We start from the raw sequence: 13,932 nt of genomic DNA, 5'->3' as shown, positions 1-13,932 counted from the left end.
GAATAGCTCTCTATTTCGGTGACCGGTCTCTCACACGCGTCAGTGTGCCCTTCTTTCTGGATGCGCTTTTCAAGGTGAGTAACCTTTTCTTTAATTTCTTATCACTATGTGTGACCTTCCTGGTCCCGTCCCTCAAGTCAGTAAATCAACAGAGGAAGGAGCAGTTCATTTATTTTCAATGCTGCAATGATGGGATACACAGTATGGATGAATAATCAGTAGTCGACGGGATATAAATAGCCCTCCCACAGTAAATCAACAGAGGAAGGAGCAATGGATGGATAGTTCATTTATTTCCATAGCTGCAATGATGGGACACACAGTATGGATAAATGATCAGTAGTCGACGGGATATAAATAGCACTCCCACAGCAATTCTCCATAAATCTGCTGTATAATATACTAACATAAAAAAAACTATTTAAACGTCTATCAGTCATTGTGATCGTATAGTGGATTTAGCCACCAATTCTCAATTTACCATAATAAAATAAATACATCGTTTCCATGTGAAATCTCATATATACAACATAAGAATAAACTATCATTCATTTTCGTATTCAAGATATATAAAATTAACCTGAAAAAAATGCCACACTCTTGTGGCAAAGGAATATAATACACCTAGAAAGTACCACATATTTTCCTAAACTAACAAAATCCGGCTAATACACTGGCTGGTGTTTATGAGTTTATAAAACATATACTGTATACATGTGTCATAAATTAGCTGCAACGATGGACACACAGTATGGAAGAATGATCATTAGTCGATGAGATATAAATAGTACTCCTAAAGAAGATGCATTTTCGAGTTAGCTAGCAACTTCAAAAAATGAATTTTTGCTAGCATAAAACCCACGGAAAACCGAGAATTCTCCATAAATCTGCTGTGGATGACCCAGAATGCCATTTCTTTATCGCTGAGTGTATTAGACAATGTAAACACACTCATCTACCAGGAGATGGCATAATACCCATTTCATGCAGGAATTTAACTATTTAATTAAACCGTTACATATGCACATGAGAAGTCAAGCCTCTTTTTCAGCGCTGGACCGCGTTGCTAAGCAGCCTTTTTTCCAGGGCAGCAGATATACTATTGATTAATTGCAAAAGCATGGTGACGATGTCCGCTGAGTTGAAGTTACTGTCAGACTTGCCTTTTTTAGAGGCAGGAGGTTTGCTTGGAGTGATAGTAGGGTGGGAAATATCCACTGGGTCAACAGCATAATCGTGGAAACTAGCGATTAGAACATTAGCCTGAGCTTCAGGAGCATTTCTGGACATGTCCATTTGACGTGATGCTATGTCAATGCTAGCCGTTTCGCTACCTTTAGGTTTTTATCAGGGCTGAACTCGACGAAATAAGATAAAATGTAGTCTTGAATAATATGAAATAGTCAAACGACAGATAACTACAGCTAAATTGTAGGAGATTCACAATTTAATTCCAAGTTTTAATACTGAGAAATGCGTGTGCGCACAGCGCCATTTTGGCCAGACCCTCATATGGCAAACTTTTTCATAGCCACAAAACCAAACAAAGCAGGCGTGGTCCAGCTGGTGGCAGTATTAGTATATACCATTCATTGGGGGTGTAAAACCGCACAGAAGAAAGCATTGTGCTGACAATATCGTTGTTTGTTTTATCTATAAATTAATGTTATAGATGACTCACTAATAGGCCAGAAATAGCCTATATTTTTTAACAAGATGAATTGTGTTTTTATTTTTACTGCAGACCTGAAGACTACGTTTGCTCCCCAAGCCAGTCTATGCTTTCGGTCAGTGAGCTAAAAAAGTAAGCCTAGAAGACACGGTAAAAAAAGAAAAACTTGTAATCAAAGGACAACAGGTGTGAACCAAACAATTGCGGATCTCGAACCCATGTCTCCCAGCCCATAGGATACTAACCACAGTTCCATAGAATTAGTAATCAGAATACTAATATAATAGGATCTCTATGGTCGTTACACTATTCCCTCTGTTCGGTTCGCCTCTCTGATGGCCACACGGGCACCATCTCACCTCTGACACCATCGTAGCGAACAGTGCAACACCTCTTGTGGATGTCAAACCTCGGTCTCTATTGCTAAACACTGCTCCAATAGGGTTAACTTACTTTGGGGTGATTGTATCGAGCCTAAGCAAGGGTCATCATTAAACTATTGCTGTACAAATTCATTTACTGCTATTTGGACCCCAGCGAGAGTGGCTTCTGCCTTCGCAATTTGGGATCCTAATAAAATACAAAAAATACTATATATGTCTTTTACAATACACGCGAATCCTTAATTAACAGCTCTGAAAGAAGTAGACAAGTGACCAAATCAGGTTCCATCTTTGCTTTATGTTTTCAGATCAGCGTATATGAAAGCGACGCGTAGAAGAGACGAACGGGGCTTTGAACCTGTCAAATAAGTTCGCGCGAGATTTCCGAATGTGTGTTTTTAATCTTTTGGGGTGTTCTTCCTCCTTGTTTGTGAAGCTGCCCTAAATTTGTTGCGGCTGCAGTCCTATTTCGAGGAAGAACGCAGTAATAGGTAGTCGTTTTAGCGTTGACCTTTAATTCAGAGTATTTATTTATGAATTGATTCAAGAAAATTGGTAGCTAGCTAAAGACTAGGGCCACCTTCTTCGTTAGCTAGCTGGCTACGTTAGCAATAGCGGCCAGTACCGGCAGTAGCTAGTACACACAGGTGAGTGGCCTCTCCCAGGCATTAGCTAGTAGCTAGCTAGCAACATCTGGGTGTATCCTACAGAAAGAAGTCCGTTTTCAGTGGAGTACCCTTTTTATTCCCTGTACCAAGTGTATGTCTTTATAATAAACCGACCTCATCAAAATATTGCAGCGATTTCCCTTATCGGAGAGGCACTGGCAATTGTATGCATCTAAACTAGCTAGGTACGTTAGCAAGCTAACTAAATGGCGTCAGATAGTGACACAGAGGAATTCTACGATGCTGCTGAAGACGTCAATTTTACTCCATCTCCTAAAGTGTAAGTAACCTTTCTACTTACATCAATTGCTCAAATAAAGGTATATCATGTGTATATACTGTGCTATTGGTGTTGAAAAACGTTATCAGCTGTGATGATGATGCTGGTCACTGACATGAATTCAACCAGATGTTCGCAAGTAAGAATTATTTTGCTCATACATTCAGTGTCTCTTCTCTAATAAAGGAACGAAAACATTACCTATAATTATTTGCAACAACAACGACTGTGCCACCAGTCTGTGGATGATTTTGCCTCGTCTTATTTTACTCCATCTTTTTAAAGAGGCAAAAGGTTGTGGGGTCATCAATTGCCAAAGTCTCCCAACAGGAATTTTGTTTTCGCCATGACCATAACAAGAGGGGTCAAGTGTCAGGGGAGAGAGAGAAGTGTGATTGACATGTCTCTTTGAGACGCACACACTTTCCTTTACATGATTATAGTAGAGTGATTGGAGATAAAATAGCTACAGTGGTTTTGGCTTCAACTGTTGCTTGTTGAAAAGCTGTATTTTTCCTAATTTGCTCAAACTTAAACTAACAGGAGAACACTGGTGTAACAGGTGCTGTAATTTCCTGTAGCTTGCATGATTACATATCTTACATGTTAAGAATAAATTGTTTTTACGGTTGTCTTGTGTTTTTTTTGTTTTGTAATGTTAAAAAATGCATGATTTACTTCAAATCTCTCATCTGAAATGTAGCTTAGGCCCTAGTAATGGTAATTCTGATGAACCATGTCAGGACTAGTCTTGTGACTAACACTTCCACTTGTGTCTTTTTATTACTTAGGACACCTGCAAAGTTTGTCCTTCCCACACCTCAGGTATTTATTGTTCTTACTAGCATTTGACAGTAAAAAACAATAATAACCATCTCTTTAGAGACTAGAGAGTGAAGTTTCATTTCATTTAGGAGATGTCAAAAACTGTAACCGAGTGTTGGTTTTAGTTTAATCATTACTTAAAGGGCATAGCTGGGTAACTACTTTCAAATGAGCTAGAGGAGCGCCTTTAAGAGTTCTATTGAGGCTATACCCAAAACACAGCCTTACCCGGGGTTGTTTGCAATAAATAGTTTGCTACTGCATGTCCTGAGGTGCCAGTTTAGTTTTACATACTCTATTCAGGACATTGTCATCCCTTTTACTAGTAAAATATTACAAATCATAAGCACATCCCAAAATGTTAGTGTAGATGCACTGTATGAGGTGCTAGTTTATAAAAGTACAGTGTTTCTCCTTGTCAGTCTCCTTGTACATTTTGTTTTGTGTTCCTGCAGGGGGTGGTAGAGAGCCCACCAGAGGATGTGGCTATTGGGCTGGCCGCACCTGAGGCACGCCAAGATGACTCCATCCAGGTACTCCCCCTCCTTATCTTAAAATCTAGGCTAATGCTCATTAATCCCTACTTAGCTAGAACATTGTGGTTATGACATTATGAAAAAGAAATAAGTTGGATTTTATTCCTGAGGATTTTTAATAGTTACTGAGCCCCTGACTATGTGTTGTTCATGTCGGTAAATGTGTTTTGGTGGTTGCTGGTTCTTGGGCTCTATGTAAATGCTGCTAGTCTGTCATGGTGTCACCAGATTCTACATTGTCACTCCAGCAAATGTTTGGATGTGTGGCACACCACTAAGTTGTCTAGGTCATCGACACAGACACACAGCCCCTCCAATGTGTGTCTGGACTCCTTCTTCACGTCCCTCTCTCACCTTAAGTGTGAGAATACACTCATACGACCACACATTCCTCATTAGAGAAACATCCTGTTATGAGTATATTACCTTTTTGATGATTATGTTTTCATCTATGATGTCTTGTCCCTTCCAGATCATCGACAGCATCATTGAGGAGAGCCAGAAGGGAAGTGCGGTGGAGGAGGCTCAGCTGAAGGAGGAGAGGAATGCAGATACAAGGGCAGAGTCAGAGGTGAAGGATGAAAATGTGGCCCCTGTAGAACGAGAAAATCCTGCTATGGAACCTCAGCCTGTGGTTGAGAGATCAGAGCATCCACAGGAACAGCAGGAAGCGTGTTCCATGGCTCTCCCAGACATCCCCAGCCTGTCGTCAGGGTCACAGGAGCACGTCCAGCCCCCAGACATCACTAGCACCCTGGGGAAATTAGACCTCCCGCTAGACCTCCCTGACCTACCCCGGGTGTCTGCAGAGGACAGGGACAGGGAGCAGAGACCAGCAGACATCCTAGACCAGGATCCCCTCACAGACAAGCCGGCTGGCTCCTCTGACCCGGGGCCTACAAAACCCCCACGGCAGTTCACTGTAGAGCCTGACATTGTGGCCAGCACCAAGAAACCTCCACCTTCACGCCCACCCCCTCCCAGCGGAGCTGCTCCTCCACGGCCACCACCCCCATCCCGGCCTGCTTTACCCCTCAGCAAGAAGTCCCAGGAGTGTATGAGGCCAGCAGGACTGGAAGGTAAATAACGCTTTGCTTGTATACCCACACACTCAGTAGCACAAGGTCAAGATAAAATGCTGATATGCATGTCAATTAAATATGTTGCTGCAGGGATTGAATACATTGAGCTGAACACATTGACCTCTCATAACTGTTCTCAGCTGTTCACCTCTACCCACACTTACTCATGATAATTTAGTTGTGTAACCATGGAGACAAGGTGACACTGTTGACCTTTAACCCTGTGTCTTTGCTGTGTGATTGGCCGGTGTATGCAGGAGAGCTGGAGGAGCCATGTGGCCTGGTGTCTCCCAGCAGCACAGTGAGGAGCATCACCAAGGATCTGCAGCACTCTTTGGACCTGGCTAGCGCCACCAGTGGGGACAAGGTTGTCACAGCACAGGTCAGTGGGTATTTGTTTCCTATGCTTTCCATTGGCGCAGAGCACAGGTCCACTTATTGCTGCCCAGGAAGGCAATGTATATATTCTTCTGCACTTGGGGAAAACTTTGTCCTGACAAAGACCTAGTTTGGTGTTAAAATGTTGTCCTCGTCTGAATAAACACTTCGGCAGCAGCGTACCAGTGTGTGGATTTACTTTTTGTTCTTTGTTCTCCTTTTTCAACAGGCCTTTGACCCTTGCAATTCGGAATACCCCTTTGTCTTAGAATTAACACCAGTGTAGTAAGTGCGTGTGTGTATATTGATGTGCTCCTACAGGAGGATGAGCAGGCATCCGGTCCCATTGGTGACGCTCTAGGTCCTCAGCGTCCACGATCCAACTCTGGCAGAGAGCTGACTGATGAGGTATGTTTCCTTGTCTCGCTCTTTCATTCATCCAGCCTTAACCTGTACAAAGGGGCTCTTCTACTCTCTACACATACCTTTTTGAGTGTTTGTTTCTAATTTATTGATTGGCTGGGCTCTCTGTAATAGGAGATCCTGGCGAGTGTGATGATCAAGAATCTGGACACAGGTGAGGAGATCCCTCTCATCCAGGCGGAGGAGAAGCTTCCCACAGGGATCAACCCACTCACATTACACATCATGAGGAGGACCAAGGAGTACATCACGTAAGAACTACTCTCCTATCACTCAAGCCAGTACTGTAATATATCATGGGGCTACACCAATCCTTGGGCTATGGTTGAAAAAAACGTCCAGCTATATATTCACTCCCCTGTGCTAACAGATTGTTTTGGTAACTATATCGGGTAGCAGTCCCACACATAAAAAAGATAATATAAATCTTGAGGAAGATGTCTGTTTGTTTTTTCCTGTCAGGAATGACGCAGCACAGTCAGATGACGATGACAAGGCCCAGGCTCCATTGACCGACTCTGACGGAGGGAAGCTGAAACAGAAAACGTACGAAATGGCATAGTGCCCTGCCTCATGCTGTGTTTTGTGTTTCCTCTCTGCTCTGACAGTCTGTGACGGTTTCATGTGTCCTCTGTCTTCACTACCACAGCACTCAGCTGAAGAAGTTCCTGGGCAAGTCCGTGAAGAGGGCCAAGCATCTGGCCGAAGAGTATGGTGAGAAGGCCGTCAACAAGGTGAAGAGTGTCCGTGATGAAGGTATGCCAACCCCCACAGCCCTCATCCACAGATTTTTCTTTTTTTCGATGAACATTCTACTGCTGCGGTTTAGTCACTCTGCTGGGTGATGTCTCACTGTGTGGTTGTGTCTCACTGTGTGGTTGTGTCTCACTGTGTGGTTGCGTCTCACTGTGTGGTTGCGTCTCACTGTGTGGTTGCGTCTCACTGTGTGGTTGCGTCTCACTGTGTGGTTGCGTCTCACTGTGTGGTTGCGTCTCACTGTGTGGTTGCGTCTCACTGTGTGGTTGTGTCTCAGTGTTTCACAACGACCAGGATGACCCGTCGTCCAGTGATGACGAGGGGATGCCCTACACCCGGCCTGTCAAGTTCAAGGCAGCCCACAGCTTCAAGGGCCCCTTTGACTTTGATCAGGTCAAGGTGGTCCAGGACCTGAGTGGAGAGCACATGGTAAGATTGTGTTAATGTGTCAGTGCTTTCATTCCATTGAACAACAGACCTCTTCCATGACTGAAGCATACAGCATGTAACCATGAATGTAGATGTAAGCGTGGATATATATGTTCATGCATATTTGCTCAACCCTTGTTCTGTTGTCCGGTCCTCAGGGTGCAGTGTGGACCATGAAGTTCTCACACTGTGGCAGGTTGTTGGCGACAGCGGGCCAGGACAACGTGGTGCGAATCTGGGTTCTGAAAAATGCCTTTGACTACTTCAACAACATGAGGATAAAGTACAACACTGAAGGTGGGTAGATCATAAGACCTAAAGAAGGGCTGAGCTCTGTTGTCTCTGAACAAAATAGTTTGTCTGCCACACCGTTAGTAAATGTAAAGCTTGTTTGGTGGGTTTCTCATGGTTCTTCCCTTATGTTCTCTCTCAACCAGGTCGTGTGTCGCCCTCTCCCTCTCAGGAAAGCCTGTGTTCCTCCAAATCAGACACGGACGGTGGGGTGAGTAAGGTTAGGAACCATCAGTGACATGGTTAGAGTTGAGGGTCAGCTGTAAAACATGAAGAAAGTAACATTATGGTTTGGGTAACTATACCAGTGTTACTGTTGAGACCTCAGCCCCAGCCTGACAGACAAGAGTTATTTTTTTTGTTCCCAGATGAGCAGTGTTCCTGAAGACCCCGATTCAGAGGACAAGAATCTCCCCTTCCGCCAAGTCCCCTTTTGCAAGTACAAGGGTCATACGGCTGACCTGCTGGACTTGTCCTGGTCAAAGGTGAGACTCCGCAGGCCTTTCCCCGCCCCCCTTTTCAAACACTCCCAAATGCCTGTACACTGTCCTAATATTCACTGTATTATTTGATTCCAGAACTACTTCCTGCTTTCCTCGTCAATGGATAAGACGGTCAGACTGTGGCACATATCCAGGAGAGAGTGTCTATGCTGCTTTCAGCATATTGACTTCGTCACAGCCATCGCGTTCCATCCCAGAGTAAGTGGGTCTCTATGTGCGTGTGTGCCTTTGTCAGTGTGTGTTTAGGTTGAAGTATTAACTTTTTTTTTAAGTGCAGAGTGAGTTGGCTATGATTGTTCTCAAATCAAATTAAATGTTATTGGTCACATACCCATGGTTAGCATATGTTATTGCTAACCATGAGATGAGTAATGCAAGCTATGTAAACATTCTTAAAGTGACTAGTGTTCCATTTATTAAAGTGGCCAATGACATCAAGTCTGTAGGTAGGCAGCCGCCTCTCTGTGCTAGTGGTGGCTGTACCTCTTAAGGATCGGACCCCTTTTTTAAATGTTCACCTAAAATGACACCCAAATCTAACTTCCTGTAGCTCAGGACCTGAAGCAAGGAAATCGATATTCTTGAAACCATTTGAAAGGAAACACTTTGAAGTGTGTGGAAATGTTAAATTCATGTAGGACAATATAACACATTAGATCTGGTAAAAGATAATCCAAAGTCTTTGAAATGCAAGAGAAAGGCCAATATGACTTAGGAATCTAGGTGCAATTTAGATTTTGTCCACTAGATGGCAACATCTAGAATTTGACTGATTCAATGAACCTTTGCATTTCTCTTCAAAATGTTGTATCAAGACTGCCCAAATGTGCCTAATTGGTTTATTAATACATTTTCAAGTTCATAACTGCACTCTCCTCAAACAATAGCATGATATTCTTTTGCTATAATAGCTACTGTAAATTGGATAGTGCAGTTAGATTAACAAGAATTGAAGCTTTCTGCCAATATCAGATATGTCTATGTCCTAGGAAATGTTCGTTACATTCAACCTCATGCTAATCACAACCTACGTTAGCTCAACCGTCCCGCAATCTGATGGCTTTGAGATTGAAAAACAGCTTCTGTCTCTCGGTCCCAGCTTTGATGCACCTGTACTGACCTTGCCTTCTGGATGATAGCGGGATGAACAGGCAGTGGCTCGGGTGGTTGTGGTCTTTGATCTTTTTTTTCCTTTCTATGACATCGGGTGTTGTAGGTGTCCTGGAGGGCAGGTAGTTTACCCCGGTGAAGCGTTGTGCAGACCGCACCACCATCTGGAGAGCACTGCGGTTGTGGGCGGTGCAGTTGCCGTACCAGGTGGTGATACAGCCCGACAGGATGCTCTCAATTGTGCACCTGTAAAAGTTTGAGGGTTTTCGGTGACAAGCCACATTTTTTTTCAACCTCCTGAGGTTGAAGAAGCGCTGTTGCGCCTTCTTCACCACATTGTCTGTGTGCTTGGACCATTTCAGTTTGTCTGTGATTTGTACACCGAGAAACTTAAAACTTTCCACCTTCTCTACTGCTGTCCCATCGTTGTGGATAGGAGGGTGCTCCCTTTGCTGTTTCCTGAAGTCCACAATGATCTCTTTTTGTTTTGATGACGTTGAGTGAGGTTATTTTCCTGACACCTCATTCAGAGGGCCCTCATCTCCTCCCTGTAGGCCGTCTTGTCATTGTTGGTAATCAAGCCAACCACTGTAGTGTCGTCTGCAAACTTGATGATTGAATTGGAAGCGTGCATGGCCACTCAGTCATGGGTGAACAAGGAGTGCAGGAGAGGGCTGAGAACACACCCTTGTGGGGCCCCAGTGTTGAGGATCAGCGGAGTGGAGATGTTGTTTCCTACCTTCACCACCTGGGGGCGGCCCGTCAGGAAGTCCAGGACCCAGTTGGACAGGGCAGGATCGGGACCCAGGTTCTCAAGCTTAATGATGAGTTTGGAGAGTACTATGGTGTTAAATGCTGAGCTGTAGTTAATGAACAGCATTATTACATAGGTATTCCTCTTGTCCAGGTGGGATAGGGCAGTGTGATGGCGATTGCATCGTCTGTGGGCCTATAGGGGCGCTAAGCAAATTGGAGTGGGTCTAGGGTAACAGGTAAGGTGGAGGTGATATGATTCTTGTCTAGTCTCTCAAAGCACTTCATGATGACAGAAGTGAGTGCTACGGGGCGATAGTCATTTTTAGTTCAGTTATCTTTGCTTTCTTGGGTACAGGAACAATGGTGGCCATCTTGAAGCATGTGGGGACAGCAGACTGGGATAGGGATTGATTGAATATGTCCATAAACTGTCCAGCCAGCTGGTCTGCGCATGCTCTGAGGACGCGGCTAGGGATGCCGTCTGGACCGGCAGCCTTATGAGGGTTAACGCGCTTAAATGTTTTCCTCTCGTTGGCCACAGAGGAGGAGAGCCCACAGTCTTTGGTAGCGGGACGTGTCGGTGGCACTGTATTGTTTTCAAAGCGTGCAAAGAAGTTGTTTAATTTGTCTGGGAGCAAGACTCCGACGGGGCTGGCTTTCTTTTTGTAATACGTGATTGTCTGTAGACCCTGCCACATAGGTCTTGTGTTTGAGAGACACATGTGAATTGCGACTCCACTTTCTCTATACTGACGCTTTGCCTGTTTGATTGCCTTATGGAGGGAATAGCCTCACTTTGTATTCGGCCATGTTTCCAATTGCCTTGCCATTGATTAAATGCGCTGGTTCATGCTTTCAGTTTTGTGCGAATGCTGCCATCAATCCACGGTTTCTGGTTAGGGAAGGTTTTAATGGTCAGTGGGTAGAACTTCTCCTATACGCTTTCTTATAAACTCGCTCACCAAGTCAGCGTATACGTCAATGTCATTGTCTGAGGCTACCCGGAACACATCCCAGTCCACGTGATCGAAGCAATCTTGAAGAGTGGAATCCGATTGGTCAGACCAGCGTTGGATAGACCTAAGAACGGGCGCTTCCTGTTTTAGTTTCTGGCTATAGGAGGGGAGCAACAAGATGGAGTCATGGTCAGATTTGCCAAAAGAGGGTGGGGGAAGGCCTTGTATGCATCGCGGAAGTTAGAGTAGCAGTGGTCAGATGTGTTACTTGCTCGTGTACGGCAATCGATATGCTGATTAGAATTTAGGTAGCCTTGTTTTCAGATTTAGCTTTGTTAAAATCCCCAGCTACAATTAAATGCAGCCTCAGGATATATGGTTTCCAGTTTGCATAAAGTCCAGTGAAGTTCCTTGATGGCCGTCTTGGTATCCGCTTGCGGGGGGATATACACAGCTGTGACGATGTTCTGGCTCTGTTAACCAGACTGATCACCTGTTATTTCTCCTAGGATGACAGGTACTTCCTGAGTGGCTCTCTGGATGGGAAGCTGCGTCTGTGGAACATCCCAGACAAGAAGGTGGCTCTGTGGAACGAGGTGGACGGACAAACACGCCTCATCACTGCTGCCAACTTCTGCCAGAATGGGAAGTACGCTGTCATCGGCACCTATGATGGCCGCTGCATCTTCTACGACACTGAGGTACAGTGGTGGGAGACATACTGTTCCTCAAGTTTGAAGGGCTAGTGAAAAATCATTTCAGCTGTTTGATTCTTCTTTGACTATTACAATGGCAGGACATACTTCTGAAAATGAGGAACATTGGAGAGGGTTCACCGTTTTTCGAATGTCGGTTCTTATTTCAGCGCCTTAAATACCACACCCAGATCCACGTACGGTCGACCAGAGGCAGGAATCGAGTAGGACGGAAAATCACAGGCATCGAGCCTCTGCCTGGAGAGAACAAGGTATAGCCATGCTCCTGGCGCTCTTCCAGGGGGTAGCCTAGTGAGCAGTGTAGCCTAGTGGTTAGAGCGTTGGACTAGTAACCGAAAGGTTGCAAGTTCGAATCCCCGAGCTGACAAGGTACAAATGTCGTTCTGCCCCTGAACAAGGCAGTTAACCCACTGTTCCTAGGCTGTTATTGAAAATAAGAATTTGTTCTTAACTGACTTGCCTAGTTAAATAAAGGTAAAATAAATACAATTCCCACAGACATGCCTATCTGTTAGCTGAGTCTTTTTATTGTGTTGGTAGATTCTAGTGACCTCCAATGACTCCAGGATCCGCCTGTATGACCTGCGGGACCTGTCTCTGTCCATGAAGTACAAGGGTTACGTCAACAGCAGTAGTCAGATCAAAGCCAGCTTCAGGTGAGAACGGCTCCTTCTCAGTCTGCCATGTTCTTATGTAGTCGGTAAACAAACTGTCACTCTATTTTCCAGCCATGATTACTCATTCATTGTGAGTGGCTCAGAGGATAAGTACGTGTACATCTGGAGCACCTACCATGACCTGAGCAAGTTCACCTCTGTACGACGAGACCGCAATGACTTCTGGGAGGGAATTAAAGGTACCTAGATACTGTAGTGGTGCTCAGCTCTTTACTGTCGGTGATATGAAACACTGTCAGTATTTTTGTAGTGTCCTTCCACTAAGTCTAGTCTCTGTTATTTTTCAGCCCACAATGCAGTAGTGACATCAGCTATTTTTGCGCCCCATCCTAACCTGATTGTCCCCCAGGAGGCGGGGGCAGAGAAAGCGGGGGCTGATGCAGAGTGTAAGAGTTTGGACTCTACTGACTCGGAGACCATTCCCTCAGGTATACTATACTGATTTATATACCTGTTTAGCTATGCTGAGACTAGAGCGACTCATCATTAAAGATGGGCTCAAACTACCACGACTGTTTTGGGATATTACTGCAAACAAACACTCTGACATGTGCTATAGAACAGCAGAATATGTACTGCAAATGTTTTTCTTGCCGCCCAACTCTCCTCACCTCCGTTTCGTCCACAAAACAATAACAAAAGTGCTGGGGTAGCCATGCTGCTGTTTTAAGAGTGATCAATGGATGGTATGAGTGGAGTTGATAGGGAAACTTTGTAGTTTTCAACGCTAAACAGGGTATTTCTCGTCCACAGGGGCTCTGAAGACTGATCATACAGAGGTTCTGCTCTCTGCTGACTTCACTGGCGCCATTAAGGTTTTCATCAATGTAAAAAAGTACTGAACACTTCACCCTGAACCCTTACTGATCTGGCCATCAGTGTACAGTCCTTCAATGGAGGCAGAGCAACCCGCTGCCCTGCCAATGCTTCTAAAACCGGCCAATCGCCTACGGGTGAGTGCTCCGGGAGGAGTTATCCTCCGGAGAACAGGGACCCTGTAGTAGAGGATGAAGGGAAGGTTGAGGAAGTGAACTGTAAATGGAGGAAGCAGCTCACGGATGTCCTGTCACGTTTTTCTTTAACACAAAGAACCAGTGTGCACTGTGTTTTTGAAGTAAAGCAGGTTTGTGAGACGGTCAGACTGTAAAGCAGGACCGGTAACTGAGGGATGGATGGTTAAAATACACTAATGTAAGCTATTTGTCAGAGTGTGAGGGGTACGCTGTCTTACTCAACTTTACTGCGTTTCTAGTACCCCCGCGCTCCTCCTTGCCAGGAATGACAGTCTTAAATTTGTTAACTAAGCACTAACTCAATCATTACGGTTGCAAATTTTCATTCGTCTGTCAGTGTGTAATGAATAATAAAATGGAACCACTTTTTTTTTTTTTTTTACATTGTTTATGATTCACTTAATAAAGTAAATGGTATTCTCAGTTAAAGTGAACTCATTCTGTTTTTTTCCATTGAGATGAGATGACCTTTTTATAT

At 44.5% G+C, this 13,932-nt stretch overlaps 1 protein-coding gene across 4 annotated transcripts; it reads left to right on the top strand.

The window, feature by feature from the left end:
- LOC106603103 (WD repeat-containing protein 44) lies at window positions 1-13,883 on the top strand. 4 transcript variants are annotated; one of them, XM_014196328.2, is made up of 20 exons: window positions 1-74; window positions 3,795-3,828; window positions 4,284-4,361; window positions 4,837-5,443; window positions 5,704-5,828; window positions 6,146-6,232; window positions 6,362-6,498; window positions 6,710-6,793; window positions 6,897-7,003; window positions 7,281-7,432; window positions 7,591-7,729; window positions 7,870-7,943; window positions 8,092-8,208; window positions 8,302-8,424; window positions 11,558-11,749; window positions 11,914-12,015; window positions 12,305-12,420; window positions 12,493-12,620; window positions 12,729-12,869; window positions 13,195-13,883. In XM_014196328.2, the coding sequence occupies exons 1-20, from the start codon at window positions 61-63 to the stop codon at window positions 13,281-13,283; spliced, it is 2,646 nt and encodes an 881-aa protein (XP_014051803.2). In that variant the 5' UTR covers window positions 1-60; the 3' UTR covers window positions 13,284-13,883. The 4 variants fall into 4 exon arrangements, 3 of the variants coding, with proteins under 3 accessions (XP_014051803.2, XP_045572896.1, XP_014051802.2); XR_001328369.2 differs by lacking the exon at window positions 1-74 and adding an exon at window positions 1,671-3,003 and having other exon boundaries at window positions 12,791-12,869; XM_045716940.1 differs by lacking the exon at window positions 1-74 and adding an exon at window positions 1,671-3,003.
- The last annotated feature ends 49 nt before the right edge of the window (window positions 13,884-13,932 follow it).

The sequence above is a fragment of the Salmo salar genome, chromosome ssa04 (genome assembly GCF_905237065.1).
Source record: "Salmo salar chromosome ssa04, Ssal_v3.1, whole genome shotgun sequence".
NCBI lineage: Eukaryota > Metazoa > Chordata > Actinopteri > Salmoniformes > Salmonidae > Salmo > Salmo salar.
Note: the sequence above shows the minus strand (reverse complement) of the source record. Positions and strands in the feature narration are given on the sequence as shown.

Excerpts from the sequence above, each read along its gene's own strand:
- LOC106603103 (XM_045716940.1), top strand. The coding sequence starts at position 2,930 with ATGGCGTCAGATAGTGACACAGAGGAATTCTACGATGCTGCTGAAGAC. Across the intron at positions 6,499-6,709 it reads AGGACCAAGGAGTACATCAC|GAATGACGCAGCACAGTCAG; the intron begins GTAAGAACTACT and ends TTTTCCTGTCAG. Across the intron at positions 7,004-7,280 it reads GAAGAGTGTCCGTGATGAAG|TGTTTCACAACGACCAGGAT; the intron begins GTATGCCAACCC and ends GTTGTGTCTCAG.